Below are 18419 nucleotides of genomic sequence, written 5' to 3' on the forward strand. Positions count from 1 at the left end.
CAGAAAGACTTCTAAGTTTTCAAACAAAAGACATGCAAAATGTAAAGGATTTCTTAAGAAATCCAAAATTAAATAAGGGCAATTTTGTCAATTTTGACTTCTTTTAAAAAATTTCTCTCTCCTTTGGCCTTTTTCAAAGTCTCCCTAATTTTTTTGACTAAAAGTCACTTTTGGTCCCTGTAATTTGCCACTTTAACCGTTTTTAACCATGTAGTTTCATTTTCGTCAATTTTGACCATGTAGTTTTGTATTTGTAGCAATTTAAGGACAAGTTAGTGTTCTTGTCAATTTCTTTAACGGTGCAAGGGGCAATTTTGTCAACCCAAAATCCTTGAGCATAAAAGCTCGTTTGAAACTCCCCTAATTTCATATTAGGGCTTGAAATTGGTCATTTGGGTTTAGAGTTCTTCAAAAATTGGGATTAGTTATTGAATTTCGAACTCTAAAATGAAATGGTGAGAATTTCAGACAAGCTTTTACGCTTAAGAATTTTGGGTTGACAAAATTGCCCCTTGCATCGTTAAAAAAATTGAAAAGAATTCTAACATGTCCTTGAATTGCTATAAATACGAAACTACAATGGCAAAATTGACAAAATTGAAATTACATGATCAAAAGTGACTTTTGGCCTCTTTTTTTTTTTTTTTTTTTTTTCGTGGGGCCAAAAGGCACTTTTAGTCCTTGTAGGATACCTCTTTTTCACTTTTCATCCCTTTAGTTCAATTTGGTCAATTATACCCTTATAGTTTTATAATTGTAACAATTATAAGGAGAAGTCACGAATTTCTTCCACGGTGTCACGAGTATTTCCATCAAGTCAAGGAAAACTCTAAGATGATATGCTTGAGCGAGATTTTGACTTTAGGTTTTGTTGATTAATGAATTTAAAGCTGGATTTGGAATGCTCTTACTTTTATTTGCTACTTTGGTCACTTGGGAATTTCATTTCAATGATAAATCAATTGCATGTTTCTTGTTTGCGATTAAAAATAAATAAACTTTAAGTTTCTAATTTTTTTTAATCGAAAATGGACGGAAATACCACTGACTTCATGAAAGGAATTGATGGAATTCGTGACTTGTTCTTGAATTGCTACGTACAATTATGAAACTATAGAGGCACAATTTATCAAATTGAAACTATAAGGACGAGAAAAAGAGGTAAACTACAAGGACCAAAAGTGACTTTTAGCCTAATTTTTTAAATGCTTAGGAAATTATTTGCGTATTATACAGTGTGTATATATATTTTTAAATACTTATGTTTTTGTACACTTCTTAATTATATGAAAAGTTATGTGTTTAAAAAAAATGTATTTTTCACATATTATATACGTACATATGTATTTTTACGAATAAGTTTTTTTTTTCAATATTGTGCAATAATACATATTTTATTCGCATTTTATCAGTATTTTCATGTACTATGGAAAAAGGAATACAAAATTTAAATAAAAAATTTAATTGTTATATAATTGTTGAATTTTTCACCTTATATTTTTAAGAGATTTGCTGAATAATACACGTACATGCTTTATACGAATTATACTCGTTCTATATTTTATTGACTATGATAGACATACATTCTATGTTAGTATGAATTTGTGAGTGATAAGTTCGTATTGTCTTACGAATAAACAACGCCTTGTCCATGGATAAGTTTGTTCACGTTTTCTAGATGAATTACGCTAAGGAAAATTGTGCAAGTTGGGTGATTATTAGTTATTAATGGATTATGGAATAAGCATGCATCAACAATTATCCATACATCCACTATCATGCATAACATCCCTCTTTCTAAATACCTCAAATTGTTCCACCTTTGTTTCCCTTATCCTTGTATGGTAAGCAAGGTGTACAATGCAGGTCATGATAGAAATACATACCCACCCAAATGGTAAAATTTGCTAAGTACCCGAGAGAAGTCAACAAAACCAAAACTATCTATCCTCCAAAATGAAGTTAAATTTGTTGTAATAAAGAAATAACAATCCGAGGAAGATGTGATGAAATTATCATTGTATTTGGGTGATCTCTTATTTTGACTATTGAAAACTAATAACTCAATCATTCTAAAATTAAAAAAACTCATTAAAATAAGAAATACAAAACCCTAAACCTAATGTGGAATAACATGACATTATCAAAGTATAACAAATAATTAGCCCCCATGTGTATTAATTAAGGAAGAAGATCAATTGGAGTTGTATGGGAGGAGAATTTTCACATATCTCTATCTTTCTCTTCACGTGATACGAGAAATAAAAGAGATAAAAAGAACGAGATTATCAATATACACCTCGATATAGGTAACCTCCAAATTATGGTACAAGAGCCAATCCCATGGGAGCTCCTAATTTTCAACTCCCTCGCTTGCTTATCTTAAAAAAGAAGTTACAAGAATAGGGTTGGTAAAATTTGTTAAGATTTCAGAGAGACGGACTCCATGTCCCCAACTTAACTACCTGTTTAGTAGGTGTGAGATTTTATACAAAGAGGCATCGATGTTATTAGAAGTGGAACCATTTATTATATGAGACTTTCTATTTTGTTAAGTTTCCGATGTGGGACTTGTGTATTCTTCAACCAAATTTTCATGCCTTTTCAAAAAGGAAAATGTGTAAGGCTCCAAATTCGAGTTCACCATGAAACCCAACATGGTACATATATTAGGTAGAGCTGATTTGGTAAAACCCATAATGGGCTAAACTAATGTAATATTATGTTATTAAAAGCCGATCAACCGATGGTTTGACTGTTTGGTTTGGTTGGAGGTCAGGTCAACATATACTAATCATTCTTGTACATACAACTCCATCATTAATTAATTATGTTATGCCGACAAAGACCTTTAATTGTTGTTAAGTTATTTAAAAAAAGTCTTATCAAATAAATTATTATATAAAAAAGAAAAGAAAGAATAATTAGATGTTGAAACTGTAGCATGGTGGATGGATGGTTGAAACAAAGTGGATACATTTACGTCCAAAAACAAAAGTGTGGATGGACAATTGCTTATATATCCACAGTCCACTTTCTTCTTGAGCAGACAGCAGTACAATGTGATGAAACCCGCGCCCTGGTGTCCAGTTTTGTATGAAACGACATAAGGAATCAGCAACAGCTATTCATGCAACTGCATATCCATTTTGAAATATATTTAGCCCCACACACACGCACACCAACTTATTAAAAACCAAAATGTCACTTCTCTCTCTCTCTGGGGCAAGGGCTACAAACTATTTGTAGCAACATGAAAGCAATCTGGTTTTTATCCGAATAAATATGCTTTGGTGGTCCATCGTGAGGTAAAGGAATAATTACGATCAGAAAAAAAAAATAAAATTGAATCAATTGTTATTTGATTAAAAATTTGTTGCAATGTATACTTGCGATTAACTTCATCAATTTTTCCATCTAAAAGATTGCATGTGTTTCGCACATGATCCTTCAAAAATTACGTTAATTATATCCTTCAAATTTTCAAAAGGTCATGTGCGAATCACCTATAATTTTTTGGAGGAAAAAGTAGATTGAGTTGGGTTATGGTTGACACCTTGCAAATGAAAGTGATTTTTTATTTATTTATTTTTATTTGTTTTTTTGGGGTGTGCATGTGGCAAGTTGCAATAAGTGGCATTGGTTTGATCTTCCCTTATCGACAAACAAATAGGCATGCGCATATGACATGATATTTATCTTATATATATATATATATATATATATTTTATATGCACTGATATTTATCATTTTAAATTAATTAAACCCAAGGATATAAACATATATATTAAATTAAAATCAAGAGCTGGTCTCAGTAACGGATACAGAATTGTGATCTCATGAAGTTATAGTGTAAAAGTTCAGAAATTGTTTTTAGTGCCTAAGCTGTTAGGTGTTGTGTTGATCAGAACCTCAAATTGATAGTTATAGTGATATATATATATATATATATATATATTTATACTTATATGATAAATGCTCGAAATCATCATTTTCATCTTGTTTTGCTTGTGTTCGTTTTATCAGTTTGTGCATTTATTCATTCATATTCTATACGATGTGATCTTAAGTATTTAGTGATTTTTGTTTTTGTTTTTGTTTTTTGAGAAATTCTATGATTGCATTTATAATTCAGCTAAAAAAACCACTAGTCACAAAGGGCCAATACAAACTAGCCACAAAAGGGCCATTACAATAACGGAGTGATCTAATATCAAAATTAAGAAAATCAGGTATGTCTCCACCAACGATCAGGCAAGATCGAAGAAACTCTGGCATAGGCATCTCAACTAAGATTGCAAACTTAGAATAATAAAAAAAGATAAAGCTTGAAAAAACCAAGCCATAACAATACAAATAAAACTCTCACCAAGGAGAGATGAAAAGCTCTCACAAAGGAGAGATGAAAAACTCTCACAAAAGGAGAGGTGAAAACAACACAGAGAACCCAAAGAGTCTCTGCAACTTATTCCAAACATAAAGAAATTGCAAAAAAGATGGTGGTGGAGATCCGACGTTGAAATGCAGGTGAAGATCCGACGTTGAGCCGCAGCCGCCAATAATGGTTGGATGAAAATCATAACAAAACTAAGACAAATAGGGAAAACCCTTTGTCTCTGAAAATGAGGAAAGAGGTGAAAGAGGTGAAAGGAGGAAGAGAGGAAGCGAAGAGGGGAGAGGGGGAAAGAACAATGGCTTCCCCCTCAAAGTAGAAAAGGCTCGAAGAGTGTTTTTTGGGAGAAAGGTGGCTAGGGTTTCCAAGATAGAGATTTAGAGGTAAATCTTTAGGGTAGTTCTTGAGGTTATAGTTTTGTTTTTTAATCAAATCATCTTAAGTGTGGTAAATTGAATTTGAATTTATGGTATATACTAGCTCCCTAATTAAATCATAATGCGGAGATTGGCAAAGTTGGTGTGCTAGAGGAGATGGGGATGAGGGTTTGGTGGGAAATTAGGGTTAGGGTTGAGGAAAGAATAAGAAAATTGAGGTTTGGATGGGTGACTATCAGGTTGGTAGATTTTGGGTGATGCTTTAGTGTTTTCTTTTTCTTTTTTTAAGTCTTGCCCCAAAATGGTGTCGTTTTGGCCAGGTCATTTAAAAAAAATTTGCTTGGACCAAAACGAGTTGTTTTGAAAAAAAGAAAAAGAAAAAGAAAAAGAAAAGACAAGATGCACTGCACAGCTCATTCGTCTTCTCTAGACTTCCGTCGAGCAGTTGGTGGGCAACTCCATGAGATCGCACCACCAGCAAACAAGGACCTTCAAACCTATTTCAATGGCTGCCATGGGGTCGTCTAACCCCATTAACCCCATGGTGGCTCTGTTACTGTCTAGTCTCGTATCCTGGATTTAAAAATAAAAAATAGAAACACGAATGGTGGTTGCTCTTGAATATATGTCAACCTTGAGGGCCGCTAGGTCCGGCTTTGAACAGGGGCTGGCAATGAGACCGCCCTGGGCCCACTATTCAGGAGGCCCAATTTATTATTTTAAGGTTATATTATATTTATTATATATTGATTTAATATTTCGAAAAAAAAAAAGATGGCGTTCAGATTGTGTTGGAAGAACGCATAGCCCTTCCATTCCTCTAGAAGAAGACTCCTCTTTTGCTACCCCTTCCACTACTCTAGGTTTTGCGTTAGATTTCTCTGTTATAAATTCTTCTATTTCTCTGTTATAAATTCTTCTTCTTCTTCTCATCTCATTTAAGCCTCTCCTACTAGTTCATAATTAATTTATTAAACAGCTACCACATCATTCAAACACTCGCAACAAATAAAAGGTTAAGATTGAGAAGACAAATTAAAAAGCTTGTAGCTACACATTCACTTCCAACTTCTTACAAATCTCTACTCTTTATGAGGCATGGATAAAAGTGATTAACACATGTACCCCAAAAGCACTTATTCTCCAATTAGATACATGTAAACTAGAGAGAACCCTTACAATTGGTACCCCCAAAAACAAAAGCCCTGCTACACAAAAGCACAGCTCAAAAAAGAAAGAAAGAGGGTCCTATATAAGTTATGGGTTGCTGTGCTAATTACAAACCAATTTAAAACCATAATCATTTAATTATGGTCACCTTGAACGATAAAGGAAAATACTAAGCTCCTGGCCAATACTCTCATCTGGGTCAATCAAATGGAAGGACTCAGAATTAGCTGAACCACAAACTCTCTCAAAGTTGGCTCTGAGGTACATAATCTCATCATCCTCCTTATTACCACTTATAATTCCAGCACCAACAACAACTGAACCCATCATCCTCAGTGCTTCCAAGTCATGTTCTGAAGGCCTGCGCTTGATTGCGTACCCAACTTTTCTACTATTGCAATACATGGTCCATACAGGTGTGGCCAAAAGAGAATTAGAATTAGTACTAGCACCATTTCCTGGGCTAGTAGACTCAAGTGCTATTCTAAGAAACCCGCCTTGCATTTCTTTAGCTAGAACCGTTGTGGGCAAAGCTAATTCAAGAAGTAGAATTGGATTGGACTTGGAGTTTGTTTGGATACAGAAGCTAACTTTGCCTCTTCGGTACCCGAATATGGTGCCGGTTATGATGTTGTTGGAACAAGCAAAGCTGGGTTGGGGATAGTGGGGATAGTAGTAGTTGTTGGCGTGGCTTTTTTGTTGTTCTTGTTTGGCTTGTAGTTGATCTTGATCATGATCTTCTATGAAGGTGCAATTGCAAGTTGGGATTAGAAGTTCGATGAGAGAGCGAAGAAGCCGCCACGACCTGACTTGTTTCTGGCAGTCCACGGTGGTGACACCGGTGGTTATGGTGGTGGCACCAACTCTTGGATAGGCCATATGGGGCTTTTTATTTGGCAAAAGGATTTGAACTAGAACCAAAGGGTTTATTGGGTGGTTGAAGATGGTGTAGAGGACTCTAGGTTTATATAGTGAAGAGCTGTCTTGTCTTGTCCACTAATTATTTTATTATGCTGAGTACGTACTGTCTTCATTTAGCCGTTTAACACAGTGGGATATTTTTATTCTTATAAGAAAATGTTTTCATTTAATTATAACAAAAACAGCCTTCAATTTCTGACTAAAAGATTAAGAATAAAAAGTCAGACCACCCAATTGTTACTATTTTCTCGTGATGATGCATGTGAAAATGAGATTGGCACGTAAAGAACATTGAATCCAACCATGTTAATTTATTTAGAGCATCTGCAATGGTCAGGATCAATGTAATTTTATTGTATAAAATTGAACTAAAATAGTATAATTTCACTTGCAACGGTATGATTTAGTTCATTGCAATAGATGCGATTGCAATAGATGGTGCTATGTGATGAACCCTCTATTGAATTGCAATAGGCTAACTATGAGACCCACATGCCAATAAACTGAAACTATTGAACTGTACCATTGCAAGTAAAACTGCAGTTTAATTCAACAGATGCCAAAATAGTGTTGATGCTCTTAAACAAAGTTGTATATTGAACATTGAATCGACAATCCAATTGCTAGGGTTTAATTATAATTTACTTATTGATCACCAGTTTCTCATGAGCAAGCCTTTAAGGTCAAATTATGATCGATTTAGTAATGTAAGAAATTTGAGTCAATGAGGTAACTTTTTGGTTTTTCTTTTCCTTCATAACAATGAGATCATGATGCCACAAAAGCAAAGCATGAATCTCTCGTAGAGAAATTGAATTTGATGTTTTCATAAAATGTAAATAGTTTCCAATGAACATGTGCTCTTTCGTATTTTCAGTGGAGCATCTGATGAAAGCAGCAATACATGGACTGCCCTTTATTGGACTTTATTTTCTGATTCAAAGAAATTATTCAAACATAATGATGAAGATGAATAAGCAATCCCCCTCTTCGATCAACTAATCATTGGAGCATTTGAATATTTGTGTTTTATAAAACTCCAAATTACAACTGTTCAACTAGTAATTTATGCAAGAATCTTTGTGACCCTTTTCTCGAATGTTGGGGTACTTTAGAAAAACATCCACAAACTAGCACTAGATTTTATTCCCTGGCTTGTATTATTTCACATGAGAGGGACTTTGAAGCAAATAAATGGGGTTTTGTTCTACTTTCTAGCCTGGTTTTCTCCACTCATGTCCTTTGCCTTTCTCTTTCCATGTGTATGTTTCCAGATGATGACACAAAACCCCAAATTCTTTTTTAGGGTTTCGTTAAGGCAGACGTGTGATCCTTTATTTATATGGGCATCGACTAAAGTGAGCTTGCAACCTACTGATTAAGTTTTTTTTTTTAAAAAAAAAAAAATAACAAGGTCAAAATAAAGCAAGACAGATTAAAGGGAAAACCAAACAATTTTCTGACAAAAAGATGGGGCTAATCAAGCTTAAATTGATTTCACAAAAAGAAAAAAAGAGACAATGATAGGACTATAATAAAAACAAATTATAAAAGTATTCAGTTATGGAAAATATTTCTCTCTTTATTATGTAAGTAGGAGTTTCTACATTCCTGTCAATGACAATATGACATATGTGCATAAATTTTTCTTTTTATAATTTTAATAAATAATTTTTACGTATATATATCAAATTGTGATTCGTAAGAATGAGGAATATATCCGTACAAGAAATGAAGCAATCAGTATCCTTCTCCTTTTGCCATTTTCTTTTGCACTGCATACTCTCTCTCACTATATATAAAATTGGCCGTGTCTTTGGGACCTATCGTGCCCCTCAAATACCACTTTTGTTGTTGGTTATATGACAAATGGACAAAGAAGTGGGCCCGAGACAAAAGAAGGTGTGTGCCAACTCTGTCCGGGTCCATGTCAACCATGCCACGATCACTTGTTTTTTAGCATGTGGACGCATGTCAAGAATTTCACAAAGGAAGAACATAATTAATTTTGAAGGCTAAAGACAAGTTAAAAGCAATTAGGCCCTTGTCCAAATTTACTATAAACTTTAATCGACACCAAAAAGTATAGTAGCTTGAGAACATGAGTTGCTATCAGTAACAGAGAGTGTCCACCAAGTACAGAATGACTAATTGGGGATTTGAAGGAAGCATACAATGTGTCTTGTCAAATGTGTATCGAATCCGCCGACCACTTACTATACTGCTGCAGTTTTTGTAGCTGCAGTTTTGGAGCAGATTTTAGCAAAATCTGCTTTTCATCAGTGGGGTTCACAAACAAGCGTTTGATTAGAGAGAGGAGCCTGAGATGGATGTTGTTCAGAAATTACCCACAAAAAAAGGAGAAAGATTATTGGTACTACTGTGATTAAGCTTGTTTGGGAAAGTCCCTGAAGATAAGATTTTGCAGGGTATAGTGATATCAGAAGCAGAATTTCTGGTTTCTAATATAAGTTGTCTAGGGAAAAAAAAAAAAAACTATTAATAGGAATAAATATGAGTTTTGGGGGTATTTCAGGTTGATTGGGAGTTTTAGTTTGGAATAGTAGTGCTCTGGTTAGTTTTCTTGGGTTTTTGGGGTTGGTTTCTCTGCAATTTTTAGCTACAAGAGACAAGCTAGCTAGTCATTTCAAAATAAATTAAATTATATTTGAGATCATTGTTTTTACAATCGTACTCATGCTGTGAATTGTGGACTAGAAGTTGAGAACAATTGATGTTGTAAGGTAGCTGAGTCTAACCTCTAACCTAGATAACTTTGAGAGTGAGCAAAAGAACAACTCGTTTGTGTAGGTTAATTATTTGCCATGCTTTAGCGGGGGCTTGCATTGGAGGTGATGTGATTTGTCTACTTACAAGTTACAACTAAACATATTAGTCAATCAAAAACACATTTTTTATACATGAAAACAAAAAGGGTTTTTCATGAAATCAACTAATAATGTGAACATAGCAAACAACATACTTTCAACAAAAATGAAAACAACACCATGAAGGACAAAAATGCCCCCTATGCCGTGTACCCCTCTCTCCTTTATCGATACCCTGTCCGCACCATGCCATAGGTGCGAAAGACTCCTTCAAAACCTTCCCGGTTCATTGTCTTGTTAGTCAAAACCCTAGTAACTAGGGTATAGTTGGATCCTTTCATCATATCACCAATCTCATCTTCTCCGATTTTAATACCCAATATGCATCATTATTGCAGTCAAGAAGTTTCCATATGTTATTATGTGGAGTCCTTTCTTATTCTTTGATTTAATACGTTCATGTATTAGTGAATGGAAAAAAAGAGTTAGTTTCATGTATTAGTGGCCTGATGAAGAGTCTTTAATTATAAGAGAGTATTAAGATGTGAGAGTGAGTTAAACAGTTACGATAAGAGAAGTCTTTAAATAGGTCTTTATTAATGTTATTTGTTGAGTTGAATTGAAATCAAAGAGCCTGTTCTCCCAAGAAATTAGTGCGTATTTGTATTGTTTGTTTCTTTTCTTCCTACAAATTGGCATCAGAACTTAGTTGAAATACTTTCAATATGGCAAATGCAAACTTAAGCGACGGGCACAATTTGACTTCACTTATTCCTCGATTCAATAGTGACAATTGGAGCAACAATGTGAAGGTGCTTTTAAAGCCATGGAGTTGTGGAATATGGTTGAAGACAATTATGAGGAGTTTGAAAATGAACATACACTCACTCAAGCACAAAGAAATGTATTGAAGGAAAACTGAAAGAATGATAGCAAGGCACTTTTCCACATCTATTAAACAATTGAGATGTGCCAGGGTATGAGAGAATTTCCAAATCCAAAGTATGCATGGGAGAAAATTCAGACAACATATCAAACAAAGTGTGAAGAAAGTTTGACTCCAAAATTTGAGGAGAGAATCTGAGAAGTTGGAGATGCAAGAAAGTGAAAGCATTGAGAAGTATTTCACAAAGGTTATAACAATTGTTAATCTAATGTCATCCAATGGGGAGATTTTGGAAGATGCAAGCATTGTTGACAATTGACAGAAACCAAGTCTTAATGAAGGGAGGCACTTTCCCAGCCTTAGAGTGCAGAAAAACTTATGTGAAATAGGGTTATCATTGTTTTGCTATTTTCGGCCAATCATTATATGTCAAGTGGAAACATTATTCCGTGTGGCATGCGGAGATTGGCCAAGGATAGCAAAACAATACTATCCCCGTTCCACTCAAGTGTTAATTGATGAATGAATCTTGTATACATATTTGGGTTGCATGATATTTAAAATTTGTTTTGGGGTATTTTGAGTTTTGATTGACGGCTCTTGTGGGCACAACCAATCTCCTAATTCCTAAATATTGAACCCACTTGGATTATACTTCTAACTTCTTTGAGTATTTTGAGTTCTTTGATAGTTTTTATATTATATATGATCTCTAACCAAGTGGGGTACATTTTCACTTAATTTGAAGCACACTCAAACGCCTTGTTTGGACTTATGATTAATTGTGGTGATGTGAACTAATAGTTTTAGTATGGTTTTTGTCCGCTTTAGATTTTTACATGTTAGTTTGTTGCATTTTTAAAATTGGTACTTAGATGTTATGTTGATGTTTTTGATTATAATGTTGAAGTTTATTATTTAATGAAGTTTCTCTTTGATAAAAATAAAATAAAATAAAACCGCCTTAAAAGTATGAATTGCAACCTCAATGATACGAAAATCAATGTGTGACATAAATTGTTTTAAGGAAGCCAAATCATTATTGGAGTAAATATATGTTCTTATCATATTAATTAAGAAGTGAAACAACTGATTACTTTTTGAATACTTGCAATAATCTAAACTATTAGACGAATGAGGTGTCTCACACACACATACGCACACTACTAAACTATCAAGGGGGTTTAAACTTAAGATCATTGATCTACAAATAAATACATTTTTCCATTGAGCAAGAATCGAACAAATGAAAAAGGCCAATTTTTTTTTCACAGTGATTCTATGGACACTCAATTTTAGTCTCTGGACACCCAAGCATATTGTATTTCAAAGACAAAGTTTATCCGTTAGCAAACAGACTTGAAGAGCCCAAGTCCAATCGGCAATGAGGCGCGATTTTATATAAGGCCAACCCAAAAACCCGTTGGCCTCAGCGATTCTGCATACAGATTCAGCACCGCTGCATCTACGGTCATGATTTGAAAAAGAAAATGGAAGAAAATCAGTTATGGTCCTTCTTCTGAGAGTCAAAAGGAGCTTGGGTATTTTTTGTCAGAAATGCTCTGAAAACTGAAAATCAGCTTCCCAAAACCCTTGGATTGGCTGTGGATTTTAGAGGGTAAAATTTCCCAAATCAGCTTTGCTTTGCAAGGTTCCAATGTCGACGAAGAAGCTCCACCCCAAGCACCACCTCCCTGAAGAAATTACGGTGGCATTCTCTCATATTCTCTAACCATCGCAAAACCCTCACCCAGAGACTCCTCATCTCCACCTACTATCTACTCCAATCCTTAGACCCGGAAACAACGCCGTCGTTTGGAGACACCAATGATTCTTCGCTCAAAAATCTCAACGACCTCTAGAAGCCATGTAGCAAAATTGTTTCATATCATTACCTTATTCAAATTCAATATGGCTAAATTTGGTAGCTCAGACTTCCAGTCAGATCAAATGAACCTTCTTTCTTCATGAAAGTTGTTCATCAAGAGGTCTATTATCACGTATCCAAATTTGAGAGCATTTGGACAAGCGTAGCATTCTCAGGATATCAAATACTGAAGCATGTTCACCTGCTCGATTTTCCAATCAACTTGCCCAATTTGCCCAAATGAGCAACTTGCAATGCTCAAATGAACTTCCTTTCTTCGTAAGGAACTTGCATGTTCATTAGGTTGTTCATTTGTTCATGTTCATTAAGTTGTTCAAATACTGAGTATTTTACGCCTTAAATTTACAACCTAAGAAATACTTTAAAAACGAAAAATGTATATATCAAATAATAAGAAAAGAAGAAATTATAAATGGAGGGGTTGATGAAGGAGGTGATCACTTACTTACATCCGAGATGCCACTGTGACGGTATTCCAAATCAATCATGCATTGCAATGTTTTAATTTTCTCACATAGTAATGTGTATTAGCTTAAGATACCGCCGCAGTGACATTTCCGTTGTAGGAAAGTTTTCTCATGGGTGGGGCGTTTTCTCATTTTCTTTTGAGAGATGTTGGAAAGCAGTTAAGAATACATAGCCAAATCTTAAAGTACAAACACAATTAATTAACATAAAAGAAAGTACAAACACACTGAACATAGAAATCCCATTGCCAAATCTTAAAAGCTAATCATAGACATACATCTGCCAATTGCTGAAGTGACGGATGCATACTCGAATATTATTACATGCAAATTAAAACATGCGAAAAAAAATCAACTTGGTATTACTTGATTTTTCAAAACGGGCAAATAAGTTCTTCCCACCAAGACGAACAAGTCTTGGGGGGTCAAAATAAGACGAACAAGTCCTTCCCACCACCAAACTCATGGGTAAATCTTCAATCGCTGTATATGTTTCTGCAAAATATATGAAAAGACAAAAGCAATGTTGTAATTAACAAACAAAACATCCATTAACAGAGATATGAACACAAGTGCAATATTCCAAATCATTAAGTTTAGGAAAGTCAATGAAAGGATAAAAGATACTTACGTATATTTCTTACATCTCTCGTCGACGAGTAGCATCCTTGGATGATCCACACCTCCTTCTTTTATGGACTCTCTAAACTTCTCTGAAACATTATCAAATCTGTATCGTTGCAGTTTAGTAAGGTGCTCAATACCCTGTGGCAATGTTTCTAATGTCAAGCAACGGCCAATGCTTAAGAACTCGAGATTTGGCATCGCCCCTTTTTCTATAGTTATCTTATTTAATAATGCGAGATCCCAAAACCACAAATGCCGAAGCTTCACAAAGCCTCTGTTGAAACATAACTCTTTCGTAACAGAGGCATTCTCAAGCCAAAGAGAACGTAGAGAGGGTAACGCTTCAATATGAGGTAGTAAATCTTCTTCAAGTCTGGACCCACGCAGATTCAAATATGCGAGAGAGTGGAGTGAACAAAACCAATGTGGTACCTTTTCCAGTTTGCCGATCAAGTCAAGTCTATCAAGGTAGGGAGGCGGTGAGGACAATGCGTCAACTCGAAGAAATTCCTCTCCATCAGCTGCAAATAAAAGCAAGCGGGAAAGGACCTTCATCTCTTGAATTGAGGCACATAGGTCCTCCTCGTCTCTTTCTTTCACATTTGTAATGCCAAGGAACGTAAGCTGGGTCATACTTCCAATAAGTCTAATAATGTTTCCTTCTGATTCAATATATGCCAAAGATTGCAATTTCTTCATCTTACTAATACTTGATGGTATTCTTAACCCAACTAGCTTTCCGGACATCAAACTCCCCACAAGAAAATGACGTAAGTTTAGCAACTTGGAAATCCCTCTTGGAAGTGCCTCTATTTTTGTCGACATGATGTTCAAGTTCTGAAGGTTGCGGAGCTGTCCAATGGATTCTGGAAGCTCCTTAATTAGAGTTCCCTTCAAATTTAAATGTTTTAAATTGAATAAGCTCGTTACTCCGTCTGGCAGATTATCTATTGGGATATCCTCCAAATCTAGAACCTTCAACAATTTAAGGTCAAAAGGTAATTTATTTGAGAAAGAGAATGAGGATACGCCAGTGGCAAAGACGAGAAATGAACGGAGCCGTGATATACCTGTGCATGATCCAATTTCTCCATTAGTTGTTTGAATTGACAAACGGAGTGCCCCAGTTTCTTCTACTGTTTCACTCCCATCATGTACAGCGCAAAACTTATCTTTGTTTGCTATAGCCAGAGCAATATCCCGCAAAAGATCATGCATCTTACATGCTGGGTGGGCTATTACAAACCTTTCCTGTAGCATGTTACGAAAAATGAGTTCCATAAGATAGCCCTTTGCAACTTCTTCTGGTGTGACCCCTTTGACATGTTCAACAAATCCTTCATCGATCCACAATCTAATGAGCCTATTATTCCTGATCACATGATCTTCTGGGAAAAGGGAACAATATAGAAAGCATTGCTTCAATCTGTATGGCAAATCATTGAAACTAAGCAACAAGATGCTCTTCATAGGTTCTAACAAAGAATTGTTTGTTAAATGCCAATTTAAGCTGTTGTAGACTGTGCTCCACTCTGTAAGTGACTTCTTAGAAGACATGAGACCACTCAAGGCTACGATCGCTAGTGGTAGGCCTTCACACTTTTCCACAAGTTCCCGAGCTAAAGGCAGAAGTTCAGGTGAACAAGATTTGTTCTGATAACTTGAGAATGCTTTCATGCTGAAGAGCTCCCAGGCATCACTCCTTTCCAGCGGTTGAATCTTGTGAACATGGCTTTCAACTCCAAAAGAAGAGGATGCTATGTCTTCTCTTCGAGTTGTAAGCACGACTCGACTTCCAAGTTGTTTATCTGGAAATGAAAACCTTATTTTCTCCCAAAGGTGGACATCCCACACGTCATCCAATACAACTAGGTACCTTTTAGTCTCCAAGCAGTTCACCAAAATCTCCAGCAATTCGTTATAACTCATGGCATTCATGTCTTCCTTCTTTTCTTTGTGGAATTCTTTGATCAATCTTCTAAGTAAGTCTTCAATCACATAAGACTGGGAAACAGTAATCCACGCATAGCATTCGAAATGTCTCTTTACAATGTCATCTTTGAAGGTCCTTGCAACTAGAGTTGTCTTCCCTGATCCTCCCATCCCGACCACTGACACAACAGTTTGGTGCTTCACTTCATCCATCAGCCATCCCAGTAACATGTTCTTATCGCCTTCAATCCCGACAAGTTCATCCTCCTTGTGATAAAGAGAAGACTCCGCTTGGTTCCGCGCCCATCTTCGAATATCCTCAGAAGTACTTTTTCCTTCTACAGCTGCAGCACCACCATATCTCTGATTTCTCTCTAGAATAGCTCTAATGGCCACGGTGATTTTCTGCAACTTGTTGGCTATTTGACGCTTATACCAAAGGTTCTTGGGAAAGTGAACGGTTTTGCAGATCCACCTTCTAAATCTACCGCCGATTTGCTGCTCGTGCATGTGATACATGAATTCGTCAATGATGTTTTCAACATCATTGGCCAAGTCTCGGAAGCTTGCGACCGACGCTTTCTGTACTTGTGTGTGTGCGTGCTCTCCGCGGTCAGCATCCTCTAGGAAGGATTTCATGAATACCAGCTCCTGCTTAATCACATCAACTTGATCACGAACACCCGCTATGGAGGCTGCTTCATTCTCAAGAATGGCTACAAATTTGCCAATGAATAGGTCTGCTGAAACTGACACCATAATGGCCTTATTTTGGTATAAGCTTAATCAAAAGAGCACATCGATCACATCTGGAATTTATTATAGGGAAGGGAGCAATCAATCTGTTGAAATGTAATGCTCATTTGTTATACAAAATTTTAGGAAAAATGGAAGTGTAAAAGATGGATGAGGGATGTCTGCTTGATTAGGAAGATGAGCCAAATATTCTTCAACTATGCTACAAGCCTACAATAGCTTAACTTTTATTATTGCTCAAGACTATTTGTCTGGTTGTTGAGTGCTGCTCGAAAAAAGTAGATTCCATCTTCTTCTCTTTTTTATAAGAGAAGAATCGAAAAAAATAGATTCCATCTTCTTCTCTTTTTTATAAGAGAAAAATCAAAAAAATAGATTCCACCTCGCTATGGTTCTATTCTTGCTGAAACCGAAACCGAAAACTTAAAAAAAATAGAGGAGAAGAAAATCTGAGGAAGAAAAAGAGACTTAGCAGAGAACAACAGAAAAGCAGAGAGAGAGAAGAATCGGAGAGAGAAATAAAAGAGAGAAAAGGAAGAAGAAGAGAGGGAGACAAAAAGGGAAAGGAAGAAGAATAAAGAGACGGAGAGAGAAAAAGGAAGAAGAAGAGAGGGACACAAAGAAAAAGGAGGGAGTCCGGATCTGCTGTGGTTCTATCTTTGGTGTCCCTTTACTTTATTAGACACGTGTCCATACACTAACAGAAAATTAAGTTCTATTTTTTCACTAATACTAATGAAATACCCACCACCAATGCTCTGCGAAGCCAACAGAGAAGCCTTTTTCTTACACGATAATAAATGCTAAAGTTTGTTCGTTCAGATTATAATGAGTGGGAAGTTATAAGGGGTAAGTTATAAGGGGTTCACTTTATGACTATCAGATCAATCTATGAGTTAGGGAGAATTGAGATAAAGTTTTACAATCGGGTAGGTGAGGAACTCAAACCTGAATTTAATACCCAGCATTGAAGTTGGTCCCAAAAAAAAAAAAAAAAAAAAAAAAAGGCAACTTTGAAGTTTGAACAGAAAAAAACCCCTATAGCTCTGAGAAACTGCTAAGCTCTTAGAAACCCATAGCTCTGAACAAATGATGGTTGAAGGCAACAGGTAACGACGGTTGAAGGCAACGGTTGAAAGCAACTCCATTCTATAAACCCTGTCAAAGTGTTTACTTTGAGTGGAAGGGGCAAATGCGTGGATTCCGAAACAGTGAAGGGGAGAAGCAGTTGGAAGGGGAAGGAGAAAAGTCGTATTCGTTGGAAGTGATAGGCTCCATTTGTGGAGCAAAGCCGCACAAAGACCCCGCACAGACACCTTGTGATTGTTCAATAATCAGCATTTGGTGAGTAATTTATGGAATTTGAGTTTAGGGTTAGAGTAACGGTTTTCCCCAATTTGTACCATCAATGTTGTTGGATTTGGCATCTCTTCTTTGTGCTTTACTTGCATGTTAATTTTTGCTTGGGTATGTGTAAAAAAACTGAATGAAACTAAGTCAATAACATGTCAATAATGATATGAATAAGATAATGGTGTTGAATTGGAGGAGGCCCTCAAAACCTTCCACATTTGAAGCAGTACAGAGTGCAGATTATCTCTCTGGCGCTAGAATATATATATATATATATATATATTGAAATAAATATTATTTCCTTTGTTACTAAATTTGCCTGTGAAAAGTGAGAACAGATAATAATAAACTCATGAATAAAAGTGCAAGGCATTTGAAATAAAGGTTGATCCATGAACCATAGTGGCTGACTAACGAAAAAGCTAGAAAAAAAGAAGGATGTGGCAATGGCTTAGCAAGCAGATAGCAGAGCAGATGCTTTGCTTTGCTTCCTTCCACCATCTTTTTTATTTATTTATTTATTTTGTGTTGTTTATGAGATGACAATAATAGTCAGGTGTGTGAAGTGCAGAACTTGCCTAGATTGCACTCACACTCAGTAATGCATAAACCATTGATTGGAGTTTGGATCCATAAATAAAACACATGCTATTGCTTGTAATTCACATAATCATTGCATTAATATGTATTTGCACAAAATTTGTCATATTGCTTTGATGATGTTAAAGCCTGTGATCAGTAATCCCTATACGCATGTACTTCGTAAAATTTGTAATGTGTCTGGTTGACTAGTTGTGTAAATACTAATATGATTGTGCAAA

The 18419-nt window shown here is 35.7% G+C and overlaps 2 protein-coding genes across 2 annotated transcripts; both read right to left on the minus strand.

Moving 5' to 3' along the window:
• Positions 1-5901: 5901 nt before the first annotated feature.
• Positions 5902-6861, minus strand: LOC117632511 (protein MIZU-KUSSEI 1-like). Its single transcript, XM_034366009.1, has one exon. The coding sequence runs from the start codon at positions 6817-6819 to the stop codon at positions 6085-6087; it is 735 nt and encodes a 244-aa protein (XP_034221900.1). The 5' UTR covers positions 6820-6861; the 3' UTR covers positions 5902-6084.
• Positions 6862-13195: 6334 nt separating this feature from the next.
• LOC117630405 (disease resistance protein RPM1-like) lies at positions 13196-16248 on the minus strand. The gene is made up of 2 exons (XM_034363137.1): positions 13562-16248; positions 13196-13425 (listed from the first exon to the last, which is right to left on the minus strand). Exons 1-2 carry the CDS (start codon positions 16246-16248, stop codon positions 13407-13409), a joined length of 2706 nt encoding a protein of 901 aa, XP_034219028.1. The 3' UTR covers positions 13196-13406.
• Positions 16249-18419: the final 2171 nt, after the last annotated feature.

Source organism: Prunus dulcis, chromosome 6 (genome assembly GCF_902201215.1).
Source record: "Prunus dulcis chromosome 6, ALMONDv2, whole genome shotgun sequence".
Lineage (NCBI taxonomy): Eukaryota > Viridiplantae > Streptophyta > Magnoliopsida > Rosales > Rosaceae > Prunus > Prunus dulcis.